Raw genomic sequence first — 24860 nt, forward strand, 5'->3', positions numbered from 1 at the left:
TTTGATAATTATGTTTTTTCACTAAGTATGCATCGGGCAGTTTTAGGAATTTGGACAAATAAAATAGATAAACAAAGTAGATTTTGGAAGCAAAAACAGGTGATATATTCTGATGTGACGTGGAGAGTGACGTCAGAAAAGGAAGTGAGTTTTAGATTACACGTAGAAAGTAAAGACTTGCAACCTCTATCTCACAGAAGAGATGTTGCGAGTTTGTCTCTGATGTATCGTTATTTTCATGGAAAGTGTTCGACTGAGCTTCAATCTATGGTCCCCCCTCGCAAAACTTTCACAAGAAACACTCGTCTAGCTGTAAACACTATCAATAATTCCCCCCACTCTTTATCTGTGCCTAAACCTAAACGTAGATTCCATGAACAAAGCTTTTTTATTAGAACTGCACGCCTGTGGAATTGTCTTCCGTTTTCCTGCTTTCCGGCTGACTACAATATGGTTGTCTTCAAGTCTAACGTAAATAAGTTCTTGATGAGCCGTTCCATATAAGTTATCAAATTTAACAAATTTACATTACTAATGATTATTATATTGTCCAATTTCTACTGTACACTCTTTAACCCTTATCCTTGAGTTGCCTCTTTGACCTTGATAATGAGTTGATGCCTATGAAAAAAAAAAAAAAAAAAAAGTCCAATGTGAACAAGTTCTAATTGAATCGTCCCCCTAAGTAATCCAAGTTTCAAAATTCCCACTGTTTACTATGCTAAAATCACAATGACTAATGTATACCTATTAACCCTTATCCTCGAGTGGCCTCTGGGCCTTGATAAGTGGTGACACCCTTGTAAAAAAAAAAAAAAAAAGACTTAGATTTAACAGTCTGTAACTGAGTGTTGTGTAGTAGAGACGGACGATGGCAGTCATGAAAGTACTGGACCGGCAAGATGAACATGTGCAGTTGTGGAGAATGAAACGGCGTGCCACCTCGAAACCAACCTTTTTCTGTTCTCTTTTGCCTATGTTATTTCACGAAAATAATGGGAAAGACACAGGTCCAGTTTTAGTGAACCCGGTATATATATATATATATATATATATATATATATATATATATATATATATATATGTATGTCAGGTCATGTCATGTGCTACTGGTACCATGTAACCCAGTACTACCTGCCTCATGGTCGGGTCACCGGCGACTAAACTGGTTCCCCCACCAGACTTGTTTGGTGAGGAGGGCGGCTAGTCTCCCTGAAGGATTAAAAACAAGACCTCCCAAAGGGCGAATGAACTCTTTTTCTGGGTCAACGGCCAACTAGCACCGTGTATATTTGTGTGTGTGTATATGTGTATTGGGGTGGAGGGGGCTCCCGTAAGCCGTGGTGAAGGCAACCTTTCTAGGAGAAGCAAATCTCTGATTTAAAAAACCATAAAGCGGAAGACCATTACCCGCATTAAGCTGGTCTGCAGTTTAACTTGTTGCTGGCTATCTTGCTCTTGCTTGTTGCTGGATCTCAACATTTTGAACCGAGAGAGAGACTTAGCTGTCGTACAAAGCTAAGACTCTGTAACATCATCTGTGTATAGATACTCCCTCAGGCATTTGGGCTCATGGATTTTAAATGTCTGAGGGAGTGGCACTCGTCTGACAAGACCTTGCAATCAATCAATCATATATATATATATTTTTTTGTTTTTTTCAGTAAAAGATCCACAGAGTGTCTCCCGTATTCCACATGTGCATCGGGGTTAATTTCAACTGAGTTTTGAAACTGTTTCAAAACCTGAAATGGCTGAGACTCTGGAAGAAAAGGAGGCGGACGCTAACACGATGGGCGCACGTGACCACGAAAATTTCAATACTTTACCAACCATTGACCTTGATTGGGATATGGACACCGAGCTTAACGAACCCTGTAATTACGTCACAGATGATGCTTACGGGTTTTTAGCAAAGGTGAGTATATTTATATTATTATTAATCATTTAATTGTGCTGACACACTGTTTCCGGTTACATCCTCACATAACTGTGACAATGAAGCTGGTCAGTCCTGAAATGGGTGATCATTTGGTAATATCAAGCGCTGAATGTTTTATGAGAGGAATAAACACCAATATTCTTGTCTAATTCAGACCGCATGAAATAATTCAGTATCTACTAGTGATGGGACGATTCAAATATTTTTCCCCTGATTCTGATACAAATACCGATTTCGGTACTAAATTCCCGATTCCGATACAATTACCGATTCCGATTATTTATAAATCTCTAAATATTTAACTATAGAGTTGTTATTTTCCCGGATTTCTGTAAAAAGCACATGTTAAATATGCAGATATTTTCCTAAACGTAAAAATACATTTGTAGAGGATGATCTATTGATTTTAGCTTTACTGATAATTTAAAATCAATAAATATTTATTATTTTATCATTATTACCAGCAATGGAATATTTTGCTTTAAAGAAAATAAAATTAAAAAAAGAAAATTAAAAGAATCGTTTTTGGCATCGGAATATAGGCACCAATTTTTTTTTATTTCGATACTGATTCCGATACCCCCAAATTTATCGATTTTTCCGATTCCCGATTCCGATTAATCGTCCGAACACTAGTATCTGCAATGACCGTTTAAAGATTAAAAGACTCTCAAGTCTCAGACTCAGGAGTACATTTATGTAATTGTTACTGTAGAAAGATTTGAATAAAATAACATTTCTGTATTTTTGAGATGAGGATCGATTATTCATATTCTTTAGATTCTTCGGATTACTGTTCTCATCTTGATTGTCATTTTCACAACGATTCGGTTGCTGCAATTTCCGAACTTTTTTCATGTGTATATTGTCCAACTCAGGAATGTTTCTGTCGCATTCGGGAATTTAGACGGAATTTCAAACAGAACCCTATATTTACTTCATGGAAGTCAGCATACTCTCATTCTGTCAGCCATGACTGGATAAAGGTCCTAAGTAATTCGCAATCGTATTTTTCATACACATAGATTCAGAAAAAGTTGTCAAAAAACAAATATGTAACAAATAAATGTTATCAAAGGCAAGGTAAGTTACTTTTCTACCTAACTGGATATGTTTATAGTGTTTTTATTTAATGTAACATGTTTATTTAGCTAGAAAAACATACAGTGTTTACCGATGTATTGGAAAATTTAAAATGGGGCCTGACTCTCTCTCTCTCTCTCTCTCTCTCTCTCTCTCTCTCTCTCTCTCTCTTTGACACAGTAACTTTGGGAAAAGAAGTTAAAAATAAAAAAATATGCAAAATACTGTTAAAAACCCACCGAATATATGTCAGCCTATGTTACTGTAACATATATTGAGCGATTTTCTAACAGTATTTTGTCTAGTTTTTTTTTTTATTTTAACTCCTTTTCCCAAACTTACCGTATCAAAGAGAGCGTCGGCCGCCATTTTAATTTTCCAATACATCAGTAAACATTGTATGTTTTTCGAGGTGAATAAACATGTTACATTAAATAAAAACAGTGGAAAATTATCCAGTTAGGTAGAAAAATAACTTATCTGGCCTTTGATAACATTTATTTGTTATATATTTGTTTTCTTACAACTTTTTTTAATCTATGTGTACAGTAATACAAACCTTAAAATTCTGTTTTAAACTTGGAAAAAATACCACAGAAACACATGAAATGGTTCAGAATGCTTTTGGACTAATTTTCCTGAACCGAGCATCAGTTTCTGAGTGGTATAAGATATTCAAGGAAGGCAAGGAGTCTGTGAGGGATGATGAGAGATGTGGAACGGGCATGGGAGTCAGAACATCAGGGTTGATTGGCCAAATAAAGAATTTCATTGATAAAAACTGTTGTCTGTTTTTAGAAACAATAAGTGTGCAGTTTAATGTCAGTATGGGAACTGTATACACAATTATTCTTGAAGAACCTAGGATGCGGAAGATTTGCATGAAGTTTGTCCTAAGAATTCTCAGAGAAGATCAGAAAGAAACAAGTTGTCATGACAGCAAGGAGTTGGTCGAGATGATCAATTCAGATCCTGAATTCTTGATGCTTTGATACCATGCGATGATCAACTGCTATGACTCAGATATCTAGAGACACAGTTCCCAGTGGAAGTATGTTGGCTCTCCCAGACCCAAGAAGGCCAGACAGAACAAATTCGCCCAGAAACCTATGATGATCCCTCTTTTTTATTTATTTATTTTTTGATAGCATGGGCATGATCTACGCGCACCGGGTTCCCACTGGACAGACAATTAACAAGGAATACTATATTGAGGTTTTAAGGACAAATTCCATCGGAAGAGCCCAGTACTCTTTAAATCAGATCAATGGCATTTCCACCAGAACAATTTGCCAGTCCACAATTCTATCCTTATCGCAGACTATTTGACCAAGATGGGCATCAAGGCAGTTTCTCACCCACCCTATAGTTTAGACCATGCTCCCTGTGACTTTTAGTTATTCTTTAAGTTCAAATAAAACTTTAGAGGCTGTCGTTATAAAACAATTGAAAAGATGAAAGAGGATGTGATGAGGGAAATTGACATGCTCACACAAGAGGACATCCATGGGGCCTTCCAGAAGTTGTTGAAACGGTACAAGTGTATTGCAGCCGGGGGAGATTACTTCAACAGCACAACAAGTGCATTGTGACCGGAGGAAATTATGCTTCCCGTCGCTTTAGGAAACTATGTCAATCTGCACAGTATTTTAAAAAAAAACACTGGATATCGGTGTTTTTCATCTCAGTAGAGAATCTCCTATGTGTCAAAAATAATGTACTTGAATTTTTGGTAAATCGAAAAGTTGACAATAACTTGAGCAAAAACAGTCGGTTTGGTTTAAGTTTTTTTTTTTTTTTTTTTTTGTAGGAAGTTAATCAGAACATAAGGATTTTTTTTTTGCATGTCTTTCGACTTTTGTTCACCGATAGCAATGCATATTGTCACCTGAAATGTAAAGGGCTACTATTTGGGATCGAGTCTATTCGAGACTATGTGAGGAGATGAGCGAGATCTTCACATTATAAACTTCCCCCGTGATAGAAAAATGTCAGAAAATGTTATGATAGTCAGAAAATCAGATAGCAAGAATTGGAATTCAAAAATATGGCAATCCGAAGGAATAAATTGTTCAAGTAGAAGAGTTTTCAGCAACTAGAAACCTCTACAATACAAAACCCTATCAGGTAAAAATTATTTTTCAGAATTATGCCGAAGAGAGAGGAGGCTTGTGGTTGATGTACCATCCCAGATATGGCAACAATACTCCAAGCATGAGTGAATGGTGACTTTATAAAGATATTTTAAGACGTTTTCTAATTCGCAATGGAAGCGTGTCTTCTTTGTAGCAGACTTGGCAACATATTCTATGTACTTATTCCAATTCCAGTTGCATGCGAAGGTCAGGCCGAAGAGTTTTAAAATTTGAATTTTGAGAAAGGTGCTATCAACCATTTAAACGATTTTCTTAATAGATTTTTTTTTACTCTTGTTCGCCCTGAATAAGGAATATTACCAGTTGGACGTAAGAAGCTACTATTTGTCTAAACTTCGGCATGATAGTATGGTCAGGAAAACAGAAAGCAGGGAGGGAATTCCAAATTCTAACATTCTGAAGGAAAAAGCTATTAGAGTAGAAGGGTTTCCTGGAACTATGGACCGCTACAGTTAAGAGGTGGGATTTTGTTACCTGTTTAACAAATTTTAAGAAATTATAAGCCCTTAAGTTGAACAAAATAGCAGATCTGTGAAAATCAGTCAAATTACTCACCCCTGAGAGTATCCTATATCTTTACAAAGCCACTATTGGCCAATGCATGGAGTATTGTTGCTACATCTTGACAGCTACATCCACCACTAGTTTCGCACTGTAAGACAGGATCCACAAAAGAAGTCTCCAATCTAATCTCTATTCTATTGTTTTCTGTTTCTTTTGAATGTTATTTCTGCTTCCAAACAAAGCATATTGCCATTTGTACGTAAGAGGCTACTATTTGGGACCATGTCTACCTTCTGCATGATAGTATAGTTAGAAAAGCAGGAAGCAGGGAAGTAATTCAAAAATATAGCAATCTGAAGGAAGGAGCTATTAGAGTAGAAGGCTTTCCTGCAATTAGGTACTTCTACGAACCAGTCAAGAGTTCTACTCTGGTTCGTCCGACATTGTTTCACCAGGGGAGAATTTTCGTGTCGGCTCTACACGTGTCCAAACTCTGTCTACCCTTATCAAGGGACATAACCCGGTGTTGTTCCTTTTATTCCCCTACAACAACACCGAAAACCATCACTGGCAACTTTTAGAAACCTTGCAATTTCTGAATAACTGTGTTTCGCTTTTAGAGGCGCTATTACGTCATGGCGCAGCGGTAAACTCTTAGGTTTTCTTTCACTTTATTTTCCACCTTCGCGTCGCAGGTTCGAGCCTACCTGCCTCCTACCACTTTTTTTTTCCAAACACACACACCTACAAATACCTAAGCAACGCCGGGCACCCCCGCTAGTCTATCTATAAGTGTGAGATGGATAGCTTCCGACAGAAAATAGCAATTCTCCCCCCTTTGTCAGACGCATTGCTCATCAAATGTAAGAATAAAAAGACAATAAAGAAAACGACAGTTACGAGGCTGCTGGAACTAAATCAAGGTCCTACTGCTTTGACAAAGGCTGAACGGGGTCATCTCTGTGTGCTTTAACCGCGCTTCCAGGCACCATATATGGATTGGCTAAGACCAGTTATTTATTTGTTTTGTTTTTGTAGGGTCGGGATTACCAGCCTGCCGACGTGAGTCACGTTTACACCAAAGAAGAACGAAGCACTTTGGGGACGTACGAAAGTCAAGATTACCTACCTTCGTATAGTCTCGTTTATAAAGCATGGTTACGACAACAAAAGGAAAAGAGGTAAGAAAATTTACTCAGTCGACAACTTGCTATATCATAATTCAAGAGTTAAACAGTAATAAATACACTCCAAATTAAATGCTAGAAATGAATTATATATTTATTTATTTATTTTCGGACTGTTATCCTCATTTTCATATTTGTTGTTGTTTCGGCCAACTATTCTGCTGACCTTCAGATAGTTAACCGTGGCGGGATAGGAATGCTGAATATCTTAACTGTATCATTAAAACTTATTTATTTGATGTCTGAATAAAATATGGACATCATCGTGACCGACGTGAATATAGATTCAGACTCTTGCACTGAAAAATGACGTCATGTTTGAAGTCCTAGCAAGAAGGATCTGTAGCAGAAACAAATGGAACTTTTTTCTTTCACAAATCAATGCCTCTCCCCTGTGCTATTTGGCCACATATTGACCAATCAGGGGTACAGCGCATTGATCCTTTCTATCCCCTAAGGAATTCGGCCAGCATCCGGTTTGAAGAATAAGAACACTTCCTTACTGAGAGAGATACACCAAACGGAACGGACCCTTTTTCTTTGCTCTCTCCACCTTGGTGTTATTTCAACCGGTATTGACGATTCCACTGGAATAACTACCGTGATAGCACCAGGTAGCCGGAGTCCAGCTTTTGGCCAGGAACATATCACCCGGTACACATTCTCCTTAATAAACCTGTTATATGTTACATTTTATGAAGTTGTTGTGTTCGTCATTTCAAAAGCTTGTATTGAATTATTTATTTTCTTAGGTTCTGCCCTAAAAGCGTCTAAACCCCTAAAGATCTGTCCAAATCTGACTGGTGATAGTAGAAGATTTTACAAAATTTGTACAGATCTTTTAGCCACTACTAATGTGGTATATTGTGTTATATTGGAGGAGATGATATATTAAAACGTGTCATGTGTTATCTAGTGGATGTAAGCTATTGTTCTTTTAACAGCCAGATAATAAACGTATAAATCATATGTATGTTGTTTAGCCAGGAGGACATGATATTGACGTGTAAACCGAGTCATGTTGTATCAGACTTATCACACGGGATATTTTTACAGTTCATATGTAAGAAGAATAATATAAGCTTCATACCTTTTTTCTTGAAGAGTTCTTCTGTATCTTCCCGCTGCTCCGTGACGAACCATGAAGCGATCAGCACCATCCAATTGAGACATCTGTTCTTCTTGTGAAACCATAAAACAACTCTTTATATTTTTATAATATAAATTTATTACAGTTGTCTCAAATGGTTTTCACAGGATCTGAAGTTTGTCTACATTTTCTATTCTTGCAGCTCGCTCCCTAGCTGTCTGTCTACCCCTGTCTAGACGTCTGTCTGCTCTGGTGGTCAATCCTCAACTCGCTGAATCTCTACAAAACTAACTACATCACGTATTCTCTTACGTCACCTAAGTACGTGTCTCAGACAAACCTAATGTCCACAACTAGTTATTTGTTTATCCAAATCCAAAAGAATGTTTACATCTATTTTCTATTTTCGCATTCCTTTTGCGATTCACACGTCAATCATTTCTTCCCCAATTTAATTGTTTATTCTTCTAATCATAATAACTGATTTAGCGACCATCCGTCGCTCAAATCAATTAATAATAATACAATAACAATAATAATGTTTTGACACTTAACCCCGCTTTTCACAGTTAACAGATACTACGCTATGATCACAGCCTAAAGGGTCATAACCTTACACTAACATGATAATATTCATGGTAGTCTTTCTATTTTTTCGTTTTATAAAAGTCGATATTCCCTCGATTTTATGAATTGTTTTTATAATTTAATAAAAAATGCATTTCGTTTTTTTAATAACTAGCAGACCGCCCGGCATAGCCCGGTCGTAAAATACGCTTAAATATGATAATTTAATTATTTCGTATTCATTATTATATTATATTGGACCCAATATATAGTAATGATTTAAAAAGTTAAAAAAAAAAATGACTTGTGGCCACCATCGAAAATCGAAATCAAAACATTGAGCTTATGAGTTATTTTTTCCTTTGACGTTAATGCCTAACCTATAAAAACATATTTGCCGCAAGGCTAAAAATTGAATCATGAACCAATAGAGATTAGATTACACACGCATATATTATTCCGTCGTTCGACCTTCACCTGGAAAATTCTTTTTTTTTTTTAAATTTTCAAACCTTTTCATCGATTTTCCCTAGCTAAAACACAAATATAAAGTTCGAATACCCTATATATTAAGTTTTATATCTGTAGACCAAAAACTGACGGAGGAGTTTGATAGGCAAGTTTTTAAACAAATATATATATATATATATATATATATATATATATATATATATATATATATATATATATATATATATAAATATATAGAGAAAGGGGTTTGTGTTTACTTTAACCTTTTTACGCAATTATTACGCAAGTATAAATCATGTAGAATATCTGCATGAATATAATTACACGTAATAGTTAACTGAAGTTGGTCATCCTATAAGAAAACCGAAAAAATAATATGGAAATTATTAAAATGAATGTTTATAAAAATATGCAAATTAGCTTGATCTTTTGCAGATTAATGCAATTCCTACGACCCATATATAACAAAATTGTATTTTCTTTTTAAATAAATAGTAAAAAGGCTAGCCTTTTTTCTTTCTTAGCCTTCGGGCCAAGATCAAAGTCGTTGCAGATCGCGAGGAGACTCAGCCTTCCTGAAAGAGTGCCGAGCTAAAACGGCTACCAAAGTCCAGCGAACTTGTGACTGCCACCCGTCGGGAACTCCACAGGGACCTAGTGAGAGGGGCAGCCGACGACTCACTATGCGCCCATTTAGATTGGCAACAGAGTGAGATGTGCTCCGCGTGGAGTTGGGCGCCAGGTTTGAGTCATCTGAACAACTCGGAGTTCTCTCTAACCTGACGATTGGCCCGAAATGCGCTTCCCCTCAACAGTGTACAATGCAGTTCTGATTTTTTTGAGTCGCCGGCCTTTCCCCGTTGCGGGACGCTGGCCGCAGAAACAACTAATCACGTATTTTTCGATTGCCACGAACTCCGCCAATACTGGTCGTATATTGGCGAGGTGATGGCTCGCATCGACCCCGAGCATCCTCGTTCGATTACTGTATCAAACGTAGAGGACAACGTGAGGCTGCCGTGGGACCGGAAAAGACAAATGGTCTACATCACAATCCTGTCCGTGGCGAGAATGGTGATTTGGACGTCAAGACTGCAAGATGGCCGGATGGTGCTGCCTTTTTCTGATCAGGATCTGATCGCTTTCTTTAAGCATCAACTACGGGTAAAGATCAGATGCGACAGAAGAAGGCTGCATCGCGTGGCTTTTTGAAAGAAGATGGATACATGTAGCAAGTCTGTGTGTTCGAAGAGGGGACAAATTTGAATACGTGTTTCCCGCCTAGGTGTGGAGCACGTGGTTTCCATCAGACCCCGGCACTTCCCAATTTTACTTTTTTCTAGCCTCTCAACCAGCGAATAATTTTTTTTTTCTTTAACCTTATTAGAAAGTCCCCAAGACCCCCAAAAACCACAATTTTTTCTTTCGCCACTCCCCCTCTCCAAATTCCACCCATCTTAGAGGAAATCAAGTCATACATTAACCACCAATTTTTTCTTTTCTTCCCTGGTAGGACACATCCCCCCTCCATTTAGATGCTGTTCGCGAAACCGTGGTTCCTTTACAAACCAGAGTGAAACGGGTGGTCTAGCATTTCAGATGGGGCTGGGGGTCCTTATTAACCACGTTTTTATTTTGTATTTTCTTTTTTCTTTATCACCTTTTTTTGTATTTCTTTTCTCGGGTGAATAAAAAATTTAATATCTCAAAGTGTAGTATCTATTCTGCAGCTTCACTGAAGTTAAGTTAATTGGTCAATGTAGGGGAAACCTTTCATACTGAGGCAATTTCTATTTTTTTTTTTTTTACATAGGCATCACACATTATCAAGGCCAAGAAGCCACTCAAGGATAAGGGTTAAAGAGTGTACAGTAATCATTAGTAATGAAAATTTGGTAAATTTGATAACTTATATGGAACGGCTCATCAAGAACTTATTTACGTTAGACTTGAACACAACCATATTGTAGTCAGCCGGAAAGCAGGAAAACGGAAGACAATTCCACAGGCGTACAGTTCTAAGAAAGAAGCTTTGTTGGATACTGCCAGAGTTCCTCCTTTTTTTTCCTTGTTTTAGGGGAGCTAGTTTTCCTCCACATTAAAAACGAGCTTGTGTAAAATTTTCTTTCGTGGGGAAGCAAATAAGTACCTAAATAGGAAAAAGGGGTTTTTAATATGAATATGAATACACAAAACCCCAAATCTATAGAAGTATAGGTTTCTCTCAATCTTAAAACAATTTTTTTTTTTATGTAAAAAGAAGCATAATAAAGAATCCTTATGCTTTTTTACTAATAAAATGGCCGTTGATTTTTACAAAAAACTTTTCCAACCCCAAGAATAGTTTATGACCCATCGGGTTATCAGGTTTATATTTCAACACGTAATTATTTGACTCCATAAAATAAATAAAACAAACATTAAATTAAAAAAAAAAAATGAGAAAAGCATCTGTAAGTGGAAAGTGAGGGAGGATGTTCGTTAGTTGGTTGGTTGTTTTTGTTTTACGGCATATCAACCCTTTTCAGGTTGTTTAATGCCGAATCCAAAGATTTAAAAAAAAAAAATTTTTAATAGAATATATTTGTTGTTTTCAAGTCGGTTTCTATTTAACCCATAGTTGGAACCCTAACAGGTACTACCACTCCGCGTCAGAGTGGACCTGGGAGCAATGGTAATTAAAGGGTAACTCCACACTCCCCAAAGCCCACAAGCTGGGGCCTCACCGCTGGATATAGTTTAAGGTCATATCCAGGACCAGAAGATGTTCGTGAATGTGTAAGAGAAAGGTTAGCGTGAAGAGAAATCAACAAAATGAGAATGTTCATTTAGTTTGTACTTATTGGTTTTTCCTTTTTTTTTTTTTTTTTTGTTGTATTTTACTTCAGTAAGTTTTAAGAGATCAAAAGGCTCCTTCCTGGAGCTAACACTTGATGCCATTATGATTTAAATTAAATCTTTTAAGAATAGATACTGTTCCCTTTATGGCTGCTATCTGTATTTCTTTACAGGTTGGTCTTCCAGCAATCGCTTCTAAGTATTTCTGAAGATTCTTTTTTATTAAGCCAGTTGCTCCTATCACAACCGGTATAATGTTTATTTCTTTCAGAGACCATGTCGTTTTTAGATCATTTTTTAGGTCCTGATATTTTGTTACCTTTTCCCGTTCAGCTCTGTTAAGGCCGAAATCATTTGGGACTGTGACATCGACAATGAGTGCAGTTCTTTCAGGCTTGTTGGTTTATGTGTGAATCAGGCAGTGGTTAGTAAATGAAGGTGCTCGGCCCGTAACGTGGGAGCAGAGTGGCTTCAGTTCACTTTGGTGTCTTCTTTCTTTTTTTCTTCTTAAGATCTCTTAAGGTTTGGTAACAGAATCCGTCCGGGTGTTCACTGACGTAGCGAGTCGAATTCTCCTCGCGAATCCTCCTGCTGAATTTTCCCCTGGTTCGTAAAATCTTGGGCTCTTATATTTTTCCGGGGGCTCCTAGCGGCAATGGAAGTTGACGTTTTTTTAAAGGGCGCCAAATATTCCTATTGGTTCGCAATCATTTTTTTTTTATTCTTCTTCTTGTTTTTTGTTTTTTTTTTTTCAACCGGAAGCCATGCGTCGAGCCAGTGCGTACAAGACGGTTTTTTTTTTTTATTCAGCCTTTGACCGTGGATGTGTCATCATCCGGTTCGCAGCCAGCACTTATCAATCTCCACAAGTTTCTTAAAGATTGCGCTATTATTTGAGCAGTGTATCTTCTCTGCATAAGTTTCGAAATAAAAAAAAAATAACAAAATCATAATAAGTTAAATCTTACACGTGAAACTACAAAAAAAAAACTGTTGAATAAAAACATTGTTGCTTTCTTTATGAACTTGAACTATTTTTCTTACTTGTAAGAAAGACGACTTCTTTATTTTTCCGTCATAGCTTTTACTTACATAAGCTTTCCAGGTGTATATACACGAGGTTTGCTTTCACTTTTTTATTACTAAAACATTACTTAAACGCAGTATAAATATAGATCCATGACAATGAAAGAATTATATGGCTTGTGTAGAAGACAGTTATTTTTTTAAAAAGGATACATTATAAAATAATTAAAATGTTCTTTGATACACCAGAGATGCGTTTGAAAACTTTCGTTTTGTAAAACATTTTTCATTTACGTTTACTCAAATCAAACAATGGATATTCTCTCGTGTAGCAAAGCGCGTATGAGTATGAAAATAACAGTAGTAGCCGAAGGATAGATGGCTAGCGAAGGTATTAGTAGCAGCAGAAGAGTTTGAGCATGTATGCAAATTAGCAGGTGTGCACGGGCTTGTATCACAAGAAGAAGAGAAGCAAAATGCGCGTCGAGAAAAATGGACGTGTAAAGTCGAAGACAGAAATGGCTAGGTATGGCCGGTGTGGGGTAGAGGAGAGATGAAAACCCGTGCGAAATGAACGTGTGGCCTCGTGGTGGCGGCGATAGACTTTTAAGCTGGTATTGATACGGCGGTGTTTTTTGAATCTCATGGCTGATGAAATCAACAGTAAAAAAAATAAAGAAGCAGGCATTGTTTGGGAAACAATGTTAATAAATGCTTTTTGCTACAATAGAAAAAAAGACGAGTCGAATTTATTTTCGCTTGTTTGTTCTTTTGTGACGTTATCAGTTGGCGTGGGGATCAGAGAGAGGTTTGAACTGTAACGAACAAAGTTCGAACGTAACGGCCACGTAACACCTGAAGCATTAAAAAAATTTTTTTAAAGTATGGTGTAAACGGCTGGGTTGCATCATTCCAGTGTTGTTCTCTACAGTCGTTCTTGGAACGCAATTTTTCCTACCTAAGTTTCGTTTAATTGTACGTGCACTGAAGAAAAGAAGTAAGTAGTTAAGAATAGATTGACACTTAAATTTGAAAAACAGGGCGCATAAGATATCTCATGACATTTGAAACACTTTTAGAATAAACAACAGAAAATAAAATTGTTAAATCGTTGAAATTTACAATGTAAGGGACGCTGGGAAAATGGTGTGATCCTTTTACCGCTCCAGAAAATATCTAACTACAATTCGCTATCTTTATGAAAGCCAAGTACGTCCAAGGATGGAGTACTGCTGCCACATCTGGGCAGGAGCTGCTAAAAACAGCCTATCCTGCCTTAACAGAGTACAAAATAGACTTCGTGGTTTAGTGAGGGATGCCCTTTTCTCTTCCTTGCAACCTCTCTCCCACAGAAGAGACGTTGCGAGCCTGTCTTTGTTTTATCGTTATTTCCATGGCAGGTGCTCGTCGGAGCTCCAATCCCTCGTCCCCCCCCCCAGACAATCTTTCACGAGAAACATCCGTCTGGCTGAAACTACTGTCAATAATTTTCCCCACTCTTTATCTGTGCCTAAATCCAAACGTAGATTCCATGAGCAAAGCTTCTTTCTTAGAACTGCACGCCAGTGGAACTCTCTGTCGCTTGCCTGTTTCCCACCTGACTACAACTTGGACGTCTTCAAGTTCAACATAAACAAACTCCTGACAAACCGCCCCCTTAAGTAAGACACTATATCAAACCCCCCAATACTAATGATTACTACAATACTATCTCATTGATTACTGTACACGCAATAACCCTTATCCCTGAGTGGCCTTCGGGCCTTGATAAATGGTGACCCCCATGTAAAAAAAAAAAATCTGTTTATATCCTAATTCAGTTTCTATCACCGATTCGATTAGAGTACGAAAGCGAGTGCAAGCTTTGATCAGGTGGTTTTCATTGATGCCCTACGTTGCTCGGGATATTGCTCCCATCAGAGAGGATTTGGTGTAGTGAGGGTGATTATTAATTTTTTATCAACAACCCTCACATCCACACCTAATTATCCAAAGTATTAAGGTCTGGTGAGTTATGAGGCCATAAGTTTGGTGTGACATGATCATGATAATTCTCAGTCATCCAATCTTGGGTGTTTAGAGCTTTATAGGATAGTGCTGAATCTTGTTGGAAGATATAGGCTCTTCCATTAGCTACGCTTTCTATCCAAGACTTAACAATGGGTTGAAGAGTCTCGACATAGGCATCTGCATTGACTCTAAAGCCCTGTGGAAAAATAAGGAGGCATGATATGCTCTTCACTGCTAACAACACCGGAAACCATCGCTGTCGCCTTTTATTTACAATTTAGTTTTGAATGTAAATATTTTCGGGATGAGGGAAAATAGATTGACTCTTAAATTTGAGATACTATCTCACTATGAGAAATTCACTTTAATATTTATGTATCCATACAATTTTGATTGAGGAGTGTTAGGATGACGATTGAAGACATGTACTTGTCATTTTAATCATTTGATATTGGAAAAGGTTTCTATACAAGAGGGATATGTACCTGAAGTTCTGAAGTATGGTATGATTACTCCAATACACAAAGAGGTAGTAGAGGAATCGCAAAAAATTATAGAACAGTAGTGTTGACATCGCATCTAATAAAGATTGTCGAAAGAACAGTGCGACATAAAGTGGTAGAGTTTCTGGAAAACAAAGGAGACTTAAACAAAGGGCAACATGGATTTCGACAAGGTCGGTCTTGCTTGTTACAGTTCTCACTATGAAAACATCCTACATAATATTCAAGATGGAGATAATGTATAAATGATATATGTAGAGTTCGCAAAAACTCTCGACAAAGTAGACATCGGTATACTTCTGCATAAAATTCGCTCGCTCAGAATTTGTGGAAAACTCGAAACATGGATACACAGCTTCCTCTCGAAGACAGGAGACAAAAAGTAACTATTCCAGGGAGCGTATCAGAGGCAATTAAGGTCATCAGCGGCGTAATACAAGGCTCAGTATTAAGTTATCTGTTTTTTTCTTATAATGATTACTGACATAGAGATCTAGAACACGTCATAGCAACATCTTTCGCTGACGGCAATCATGAAAAAGATCTCTACACTACATAACTCACGGCTTTTACAAGAAAACTTCAACAAAATTATAAAATGGGCTAATGACAACAATATGACTCCAAACGGAGGCAAATTTGAACTCAATACGGTAATAAAGACTTTCTCAAGGACATATGTGGATACTGGTGTAAGCAACAAGGAATCAAATCAAAGGAAATAGTGAATGATTTAGGGGTTTATATCAGCAAAGACGCCACCTTAACACAACATACTGAGAACACCACAGCGGTTGTAAGACAACTAACAAGATGGATACTGAGAACCTTCGGGAGCAGGAACAGTGAATGCATACTCACACTAAGAATCACTTGTCCTCCCCAGGCTGGAATATTGCTGTCAGTTGTGGTCTCCACAAAAAGTTAAAGAAATCTGCAAAAAAGAAGCACCCGAGAGAACATTCACGAGCAAAATATGTGGAGTAGACCAAATGAATTACTGGAAGAGGATGAAGACGCTGCAACTGTATTCATTAAAACGCCGAAGAAAACAATATATTATCATCTATGTATGACAAATCTTGGGAGGAAGGGTTAGAAACACAACAATAGTAGAAATAACCCACCAACAGTGGGGGGGGTACTGTGCTATATATATAAACCACACTTGGGACTACACAGAAGATCAAGTTTCTTATCCATCACAGCTTCATCTACAGTGGCACAAGAATATTCAACTGTATTCCAGCCGCAATATGAAATATAAGGGAAATGTCCCCCGAAACTAAAAAAAAATGTACATCTGACTGAAAAAGATACTTGACCAGTCACCAATATCTGGCTCCCTTAGTCCCAACCGCAATCGTCTAGCGGACTAGACCTCTGTAAGAAGTGGGCATCCTGGGACAGTGGAACTCCAGCTCAGCTGTGTCAATAACCGACGGAATAACACAAACGAACAAATATATTTTTATTTTCTAAACCCATTAATTACCTTGAGAAATGTGTTCTTGCCAAATTGCTGTTTTTACATCAGGTTTCCATTTTTAAACGAAACGGATACAGTTTAGCAACGTGATGTAAAATTATTTTAAAAGTTATTTTTTGTTGTTGTTTGGGCGTCGGGTGTTAAATGAGGAAAGAAATTTGATTACTCAGAAAGTCTGTGAAAATAGATTGCCATCGAATAAATGACTATTGGTTTGTTGCGTCCCTAATTGTCTAATCCTCTTCGCCAGTAAAATAAAAGCGAGATAGAATCTGAATCACAACTCTCTAATTACTCCACGATTAAAGTTTCGTAGTTTAGCAAATAAATCTCACTATGACCTTCGTCGATAAACGAAAAAAAATCAATTTTCACAACCAACAACAGGTCCATTTACCAAAACAGAAACGAAAAGAAAACAAATATAATATAAAACGATGAGACCAGTAAAAATAAATATAACTAGCGGGACCTGTGGAAATTCCACAGAGACATCTTTCATTGCTGGTGGGCATTCTGTGTACGTTCAGCGTGAATGGAGACAGCGCGGTATTATTGTAGCCCTTTTGTTAAAACTGAAAAAAAGTATTTATCTATCCTCATAGAAGTCTGAGAATTTTTTCCACTGTATGGACACCCGGTGGGAACGGAAACCTCGCGATATCATTATACCATCTTTAGATAGAACAAATACCTCCATTGGATCATAGCCAGAAGATTAATACTTCCCCACGATATCAATATACCATCTTTAGACAGATCAAAACTTACCCATGATATCATTATACCATCTTTAGACAGAACAAATACTTCCCTTGGATTCTAGCCAAAAGATTCCAGTTTTACGTACGACCCAGATTTTTTTTTTTTTTTTTTTTGCATTGCGCCTTTGGTGATCGGGAGATTCTATTTATTAAAAAAGATAATAACATATAGACTATGTGTTATATTGTTGTTATTATTATTATTATTATTATTAGACGATACCACTTGTGCGCGTATGTTACGTGAGTTCTTATTAGTAAAGATATGAGTCTTAGTGAGAGTTCTTGTCTTATTACATATGATGTTGTGTCTTAGAGAGAGAGAGATGTTGTTGTAAGAGAGATTGTTCGTTTATAACTATTCCTATATTTTAAATGTTCATTACTTAGACGTGTAGATATGAAGAAAGCTCTTAGAATGATGAGATAGTGTTCAGACAGTATTAGTGTAGATATGATGTAGATTCACATTGTGGATATGAGATGTCGAGACGTGTATGTAATGACATTTTATAACACAGACATATAATAACAATACAATTTACCTTTTTGTAGAAATCACAAACACAAAAATGAGCTTTATCACAAAACACATGAATTTATTTCTTCACGACCGGTCGTGGTTTCCTCATCAAGAATTCGAAGTTTCACATTTTAGTTTCTGAAGTGACGTCTCGCTTCAGACGTCTGCCTGTCTCTGAGTTTTCTCACTGACCGTCTCACCGACCAACTAACTCTCACTTCCTATATTGAGAAATCCATGCATCCCGGTCACGTGAGCAAAATTCACGTGTTTCAACATGCGCGACTTTGCACGTTTCCGACATTGATTTCCCAATAACCTATTTTTTCTTGTGTTGTTTCCACAAAGGAATTCAACCTACATATCTAATTTATTTAACCCATATTTTATTATCCACATTCTTTTAACAATTGAATAGTTTATTTATTATTTATTTCATCCGAATTAACAATTTACTGGACATTCCATTTAAACCTATTGTTCTTTAAAACTTATGTCCAGGGTTCGATTTCTACTTTCTCTTATTTTCATTTTAACTAATCTCTCTATTTTTATACTTACATGAACAGGGGACAGCCCTTATCATGTAACATATGGACCAGAGACTAAAAAAGGGCTTAGTTTTTGAGTTAGTAGACATTTTATTCATATGAGAAAATTTCAAGTGTTTCTAGGAGTATTTTTCATGCTGATTTCAAATCTGAAGAGATCTCCAGGCTAAATGTGCGCACTGCTTCCAAAAAGGGAGATAATACAGGGTGTGTCATTTACGGAACGGTTCACTTTATGTAAAGTGAAATTTAAATAAGTTTTTTTAACAAATTTATGTGGATCAACAAGAAGTTGATATGTGTATTCTCTTAGATAATGTGTTTATTCATTAAATTAGGAATTTTCAGCAAATAAAATAACTTGTGTAAAATCATATTAACGAAAACGTTACTTGCCATTGTCGTATCAGTTTCTCAGATTGCAAATATCCTCATAAAACATTGCAGTTTACATTCGTTTGACAAAAGACATGAAAAGCATTTATATATGTTTCCAAATCTTTTGCCTTTCAAAAATCATAGATGGAAAAACTGTTTCCAAATCTTTTGGTGATTGAATGACTTTTCTTCATTTTGGTCGGTCATTTACTTTTTGATGCAATTTTGTCACACATGCATATTGACTGATATACAAACCTTAATGCTTAGAAGAATTTTGACTATATATATATATATATATATATATATATATAAATATATATATATATATATATATATATAAATATATATATATATATATATAAATATATATATATATATATACATATAAATATATATATATATATACATATAAATATATATATATATATATAAATATATATATATATATATATAAATATATATATATATATACATATAAATATATATATATATATATATATATAAGAATATGAAAAGAGTTTTTTTTAGTATTTGGAAAAAAATTGTTATGAAGTAATACATTTAGAAAAGGAATTGAAAAATAATTGATTGTTCTCTAATCCTGAAAGCTTATCTTATCATTCATCATCTGAGGAGTCAGAATCTTCTATTTCACTGAACTGCTGCATTTCATTATTTTTTTTTTCAACTACATTAAAACAATCTACACACTAGCAAAGGTCGGTACAGGGCAGTGTTTGACGAACACAAGAACAATGCTTGTGGTCACAGCTGTTCTTCTATCAGTTACACTTTACTAAATTGATTAATGTTGATGGAGTTTGGGAAGGCTGCTCCAATGAACAACTAGTGCTTTATCTTCACATTTCAAGCCATGGTTTGTTGGAGAAGAAGCATTAATATTAATGCGAAGACATTGTCGCCAAAAAGCAGCCTGATAATTTGCTCTTTCCACATGTGATCGTAAACTATTTTGGCAAAGTGGTACACTATTATCAAATTTTCCAGTCATGTGAAAAATATTAAAACAGACAATATTTACAGAAGAAACATTTTTCTATCCAAACAGAGAGCACACAAATTTTTCTACTTACTGGAACAAATTGTCAGTCAAATGCCAGCTGCAGCCTAATAGCATGAAAGTTTGAAGAAATTCCTGTTTCTTTCATCAGTTAAAATGGTTTTATTTCCCCTTTCCCTTTAAACTACTAACAGTGTCACAGCCAGTAAATACATGCAAAGAAAGTAAGGCACTTGAAATAACAGTTTCACATTTATCTGCAACTGATTTAATACAGATCAAACAAGATGGTCGACTGGTATTAGTAGCCATATATATAAATCAGAGTTTAAATCATTTTGTTGAGCAAAGAAGAAAAACATCCGTGTCTGGAGTCTTAATTATAATGAAAGAGAAATCAGTTGGTGCATGCTTTGCATGCAGCAAAAGAAGGGTATCAGCTTCTTCAGGGTCATTTGTTAATTCTGGCAAAGTTTTTGTGATTACTTCATTTGTATCGGTGTTAGGACACAGCATGAAACATCCTTGGCTAAATGACGCAATCACAGTTTTTCCATGAAATTCTTCTGCTAGCAATTTCTAAAAATATAAATGCGTAGCTCTCCAAACCTTGATGGTATGTGGTCTGCAAGCTGTTGTATCACTGCCAGTCCATCTAAAATCAGTGCTGCATTTTTTGAAATATTATTAATTTTCATGTCAGGAAACTTTACAAGAAAATAATGAAATAAAGCAGCTTTGTTAGTACGCTGCAAAGAACCATCAATGTTACTTAGGCTGGTTGGGAACTCTGAAAGATAATGTGAAAAAATTTCTACCAGGTCAACTTTTCAGGTTCTTGCTACTATAAGAAGGCATTCTCTTTCCTTCTTGCTCTTTTGTTGTGGATGCTTTTTCGCAAGCTAAAAGTTTTTATCTTCATTGATTTTATTGGTGCATTCAACTCCACATTCCAGTACAGTTTTTAGAGATTTGGATATATAAATCCTAATTCCGTTACAGAAGATGAAACGAATGGAATGAAGGACACAAAAACTCAATTGCTGGATAAAATGAACGTCTCGTTTATTACTGTTGAAGAATGACTGTTTTAGGTGTAACACGTGTTCATGTCCGCGTTCGGGTGTAACCATCGTTTGTTGCGGGACTGGTGGTGTAGAAAGAAATCGGAAATGCGTGTTCATCTCACGTTCGGATCACCTTCGTTTGTTCGCGCGTGGGAAGAAAAGTGAGTAATGTAGTAGAACGAGAACTGGCCGTCTGGCATGTAGAAAGAGAAAGAGAGAGAGAGAGGGTTGACATCAGTTAAACTGTGCGCCGTATTAGCAGTCAGCTATGCAGAGGTATTCTCAGGCACAAGTTGTAGATAGAGAGAAAGAGAAAGTCAATCCAGGTTATGGAGAGAGAAAGTGTATAAAGTGTACATACTGTCTGTTGGCTTTTTGCCCCACATCGTAGCAGGTGGCGTAGACCACTCAGCTCGGAAGGCGAGTTAGAAAAAAGGAGGAAGCAGCTTATTGCTCTCGCTTTTATAGTTTTTTCCGGTGGTCTTTTGCGCAAGTGTGGATTTCCTTTGAAAGGGGAAGTGCCGTTGCCCATGTGTGCGTACGTGTGCGCGTATGTGTGCATACATGTGTGTACGTTAGCGTGTGTGTGTCTACACGTGAATGTGAGTGTATATACGTGAACGTGAATATATGTACGTGTGTGTACGTGCGCGTATGTTTGTGTGCGCGTATGTATATGACAAGAAATATGGCTTGAAGTGTGAACGCGTGTTTTTGTGTGAGACTAGAAAAGGCTCGCGCATGCTGATTTAAAGTCTGCCACGTTAAAAAAAAACACTATATATATATATATATATATATATATATATATATATGTATATATATATATATATATATATATATATATGAAACGTGTAACTAAACAGATGAAACGGTAATAAAATAATATATATATATATATATATATATATATATATATATATATATATATATGAAACGTGTAACTAAACAGATGAAACGGTAATAAAATAATATATATATATATATATATATATATATATATATATATATATGGTGGTCAAGGGTTGGTGTGTTAAAAGCACCCAGATGCCTTAGCGTCATACTCTGCTTCTCTCAGACAAATCAACCCCACGTGCACGTTGTGACCACTGCCACGCAGACGGGGCTCTGATGAACAGTGAGTGTCCTGCGCCGTATAATTGGACTTCCACTGCCTTGTAGGCCAAGGTTCTTTTAACCAAAGGCTAAGGGTGAGGTAACCCTGGCAGAAACCTCCAGAGGAGTTTAGGCCCTGTCAGCTGCGGCATACATGACCCAATGGCGTGTGGAGTATGCTCGGGTGCCAAGCAACTTAATTCCCAATCATGGATCAAAAGCATGGTGGGTTGAGAGGGCTCCCGTAAGCCGTGGTAAAGGCAATCTCTCTAGGAAAAGGAAAACCCTGCTATAAAACCTGCGGTGACTGCTGCATCCAATGATGTTGACTTGCTCTTCTTTTTGGATCAATGTGGCAGTTGTTTAGAGAGTGGGATTGTCTCGGTGCAAAGTCTTTCCTCACTATAAAAAGCTTCAAGCACAAGCATTACTTGATATGTAATGGAATACACATTTTGCACTCAGTGTGTATCTTGATAACAAAAAAGGTTGGCTTTAGCCTAAAATGGCAAACGGACATTCAATGAGGACTGATGCAAATGTGGGCGTCAATGGCAATAAGCGCTCTGGAACTCCCAGCGTCTGGCCTGGTAGGTGTTCGGGGCACCACAGCTTGGACCCCTACATCAGTGGATGTGCTGCTGGACTATAGAAGGTTCATAGCGGTCACCGTTTGGCACGTGCTGCTAGTTGCGCTCATGTCTGCGTTATTTGAGCCAAAAATATATTAAGTAATGGCAATACTCGAGAACGAGTTGTTGCCATCATATATATATATATATATATATATATATATATATATATATATATATATATATTAAAAATTACTCATTAGTAAAAATAGATTACAATTTTTTTTTTAATAAATTAAGTTAGACCAATTACCTCCCTTAGACCCGTAAATCAAATAATAAATAAAGTCAATAATACATGACAATTATCTCCCTTTAAAAACTTGCAAAATAAATATTCTCTCTATATATATTAACTGTAGCGTCTTTAAATCAAAATACGCTAACGGAAACAATTTACTGCACGAGCGTCACCCTTTTAAAATTCATCATTCAATAAAATAAAAAGCTATAGCAAACATCTAAATGACTACTTTAAACACAGTTCCTGATTTCAAAAAAAGAAAAACTAAAAGGTAACTATCTCTATATATTTTTAAATCAAATTTATTATGTAAATTCAAAAAATATATTTTTTTCTACTCATTTCTATCTATAACCTATATTAATTTTCTTATAAATTTTATATCCAAACCTTTTATTTCAATTTTTTCAGATTCATCTGCCTTACTTTTAATGCTAGGTTTATTTATGGTGTCTTTTAAATTCAATAAAAATCCTCCTAAATTTGCTGATGAGGAGACCGTGCTTACCAAAAAAACTATATATAATTGTTCTACATAACTTCATGTATACCACAAATAAAAAGTACGGATTTCCGAAACGATCGTACAGATAATTGACTTTGTTGTTGTTCCTTCTTATGAAACTGATTTTTAATTTAATTAAAATTTGATTTTTAAATTTAAAATTTTTTTTTTTAATTTTTAAATTGAAAATCACTTTACTTAATATATATATATATATATATATATATATATATATATATATATATATATATCCATGAATAACAGTATAGCTACATTCCAAATATTTATTTTCTTACCAAACAGTGATTTCAGCATATCAAAACTGCAATACGTTTTTTAAAGATCTGTTTTGTTTCACAGAAACAATCAATTATTATTATGTCAATAACGAATCTTTTCGTGCATATACTTCTCAAAAAATAGACATTTTTGTTTTAGACTTATTGTGCCTTAGATTCATAGCGTTCTGTAGACGGTCAGTTGTAGGAAAGAAACTTTGCTCATGGAACTTTCGTTTAGTCTTGAGCACAGATAGAGAGTGAAGAAATTATGTATGCTCTGTTGTTATATTGACAAACATCGAGCTTCTAAACAAAACAGATTGATGCACACAAAGAGTGAAATATAATTGAAAAAGCATATTTTAATAAACACACATAAACACAAACATATATATATATATATATTGAGAGAGAGAAAAAGAGAGAGAGAAAGAGAGAGAGATGGGAAAAGAGATGAAGAGATAGAAAATAAATTATCTATCTTTAGGGATGGGCGAACCGTCGGCTAGCAGTGTCCTTGTTATGATCATCTGACTTGATAATTATTGTCCTACGTTCAGAGCCATCTTCTGCGCCCCAACGCACCTCTCTCATATGTTGTGAGGATTGTTCTTTTTTAAGTTGTGAGTCACCACTTTTCAAGGCCCGAAGGCCATCTGAGGATAAGAGTTAATGAATGTAAGGTGGTCGTGTAGTAATCATTAATGGTGTAAATTAGGTAGAATTTGATTATTTATGGGGACGACTCAACGGGAACTTGTTTACATTGGATTTGAAGGCTACCATATTGTATTTAATCGAAAAGCTCTGAGAAAGAAACTTTGTTCATGGAATCTGCGTTTAGATTTAGGCAGATAGAGAATCGGGGGAAACTGTATATCGTGGTTGGAGCTGAAACGCTGCTGCTCT

The 24860-nt window shown here is 36.1% G+C and overlaps 1 protein-coding gene across 1 annotated transcript in view; it reads left to right on the forward strand.

The window, feature by feature from the left end:
* Window positions 1–24860, forward strand: part of LOC145254658 (chloride channel protein C-like) — a 159135-nt gene that overhangs the window by 18311 nt on the left and 115964 nt on the right. The window contains exons 2-3 of the mRNA XM_080113308.1: window positions 1665–1918; window positions 6724–6866. Coding sequence (XP_079969434.1) covers window positions 1751–1918; window positions 6724–6866 — 311 coding nt within the window. The 5' untranslated portion in view covers window positions 1665–1750. The remainder of the gene's footprint in view (window positions 1–1664; window positions 1919–6723; window positions 6867–24860) is intronic.

This window comes from Euprymna scolopes, chromosome 30 (assembly GCF_053919585.1).
Source record: "Euprymna scolopes isolate OS-2025 chromosome 30, ASM5391958v1, whole genome shotgun sequence".
In the NCBI taxonomy this organism is placed as follows: domain Eukaryota; kingdom Metazoa; phylum Mollusca; class Cephalopoda; order Sepiida; family Sepiolidae; genus Euprymna; species Euprymna scolopes.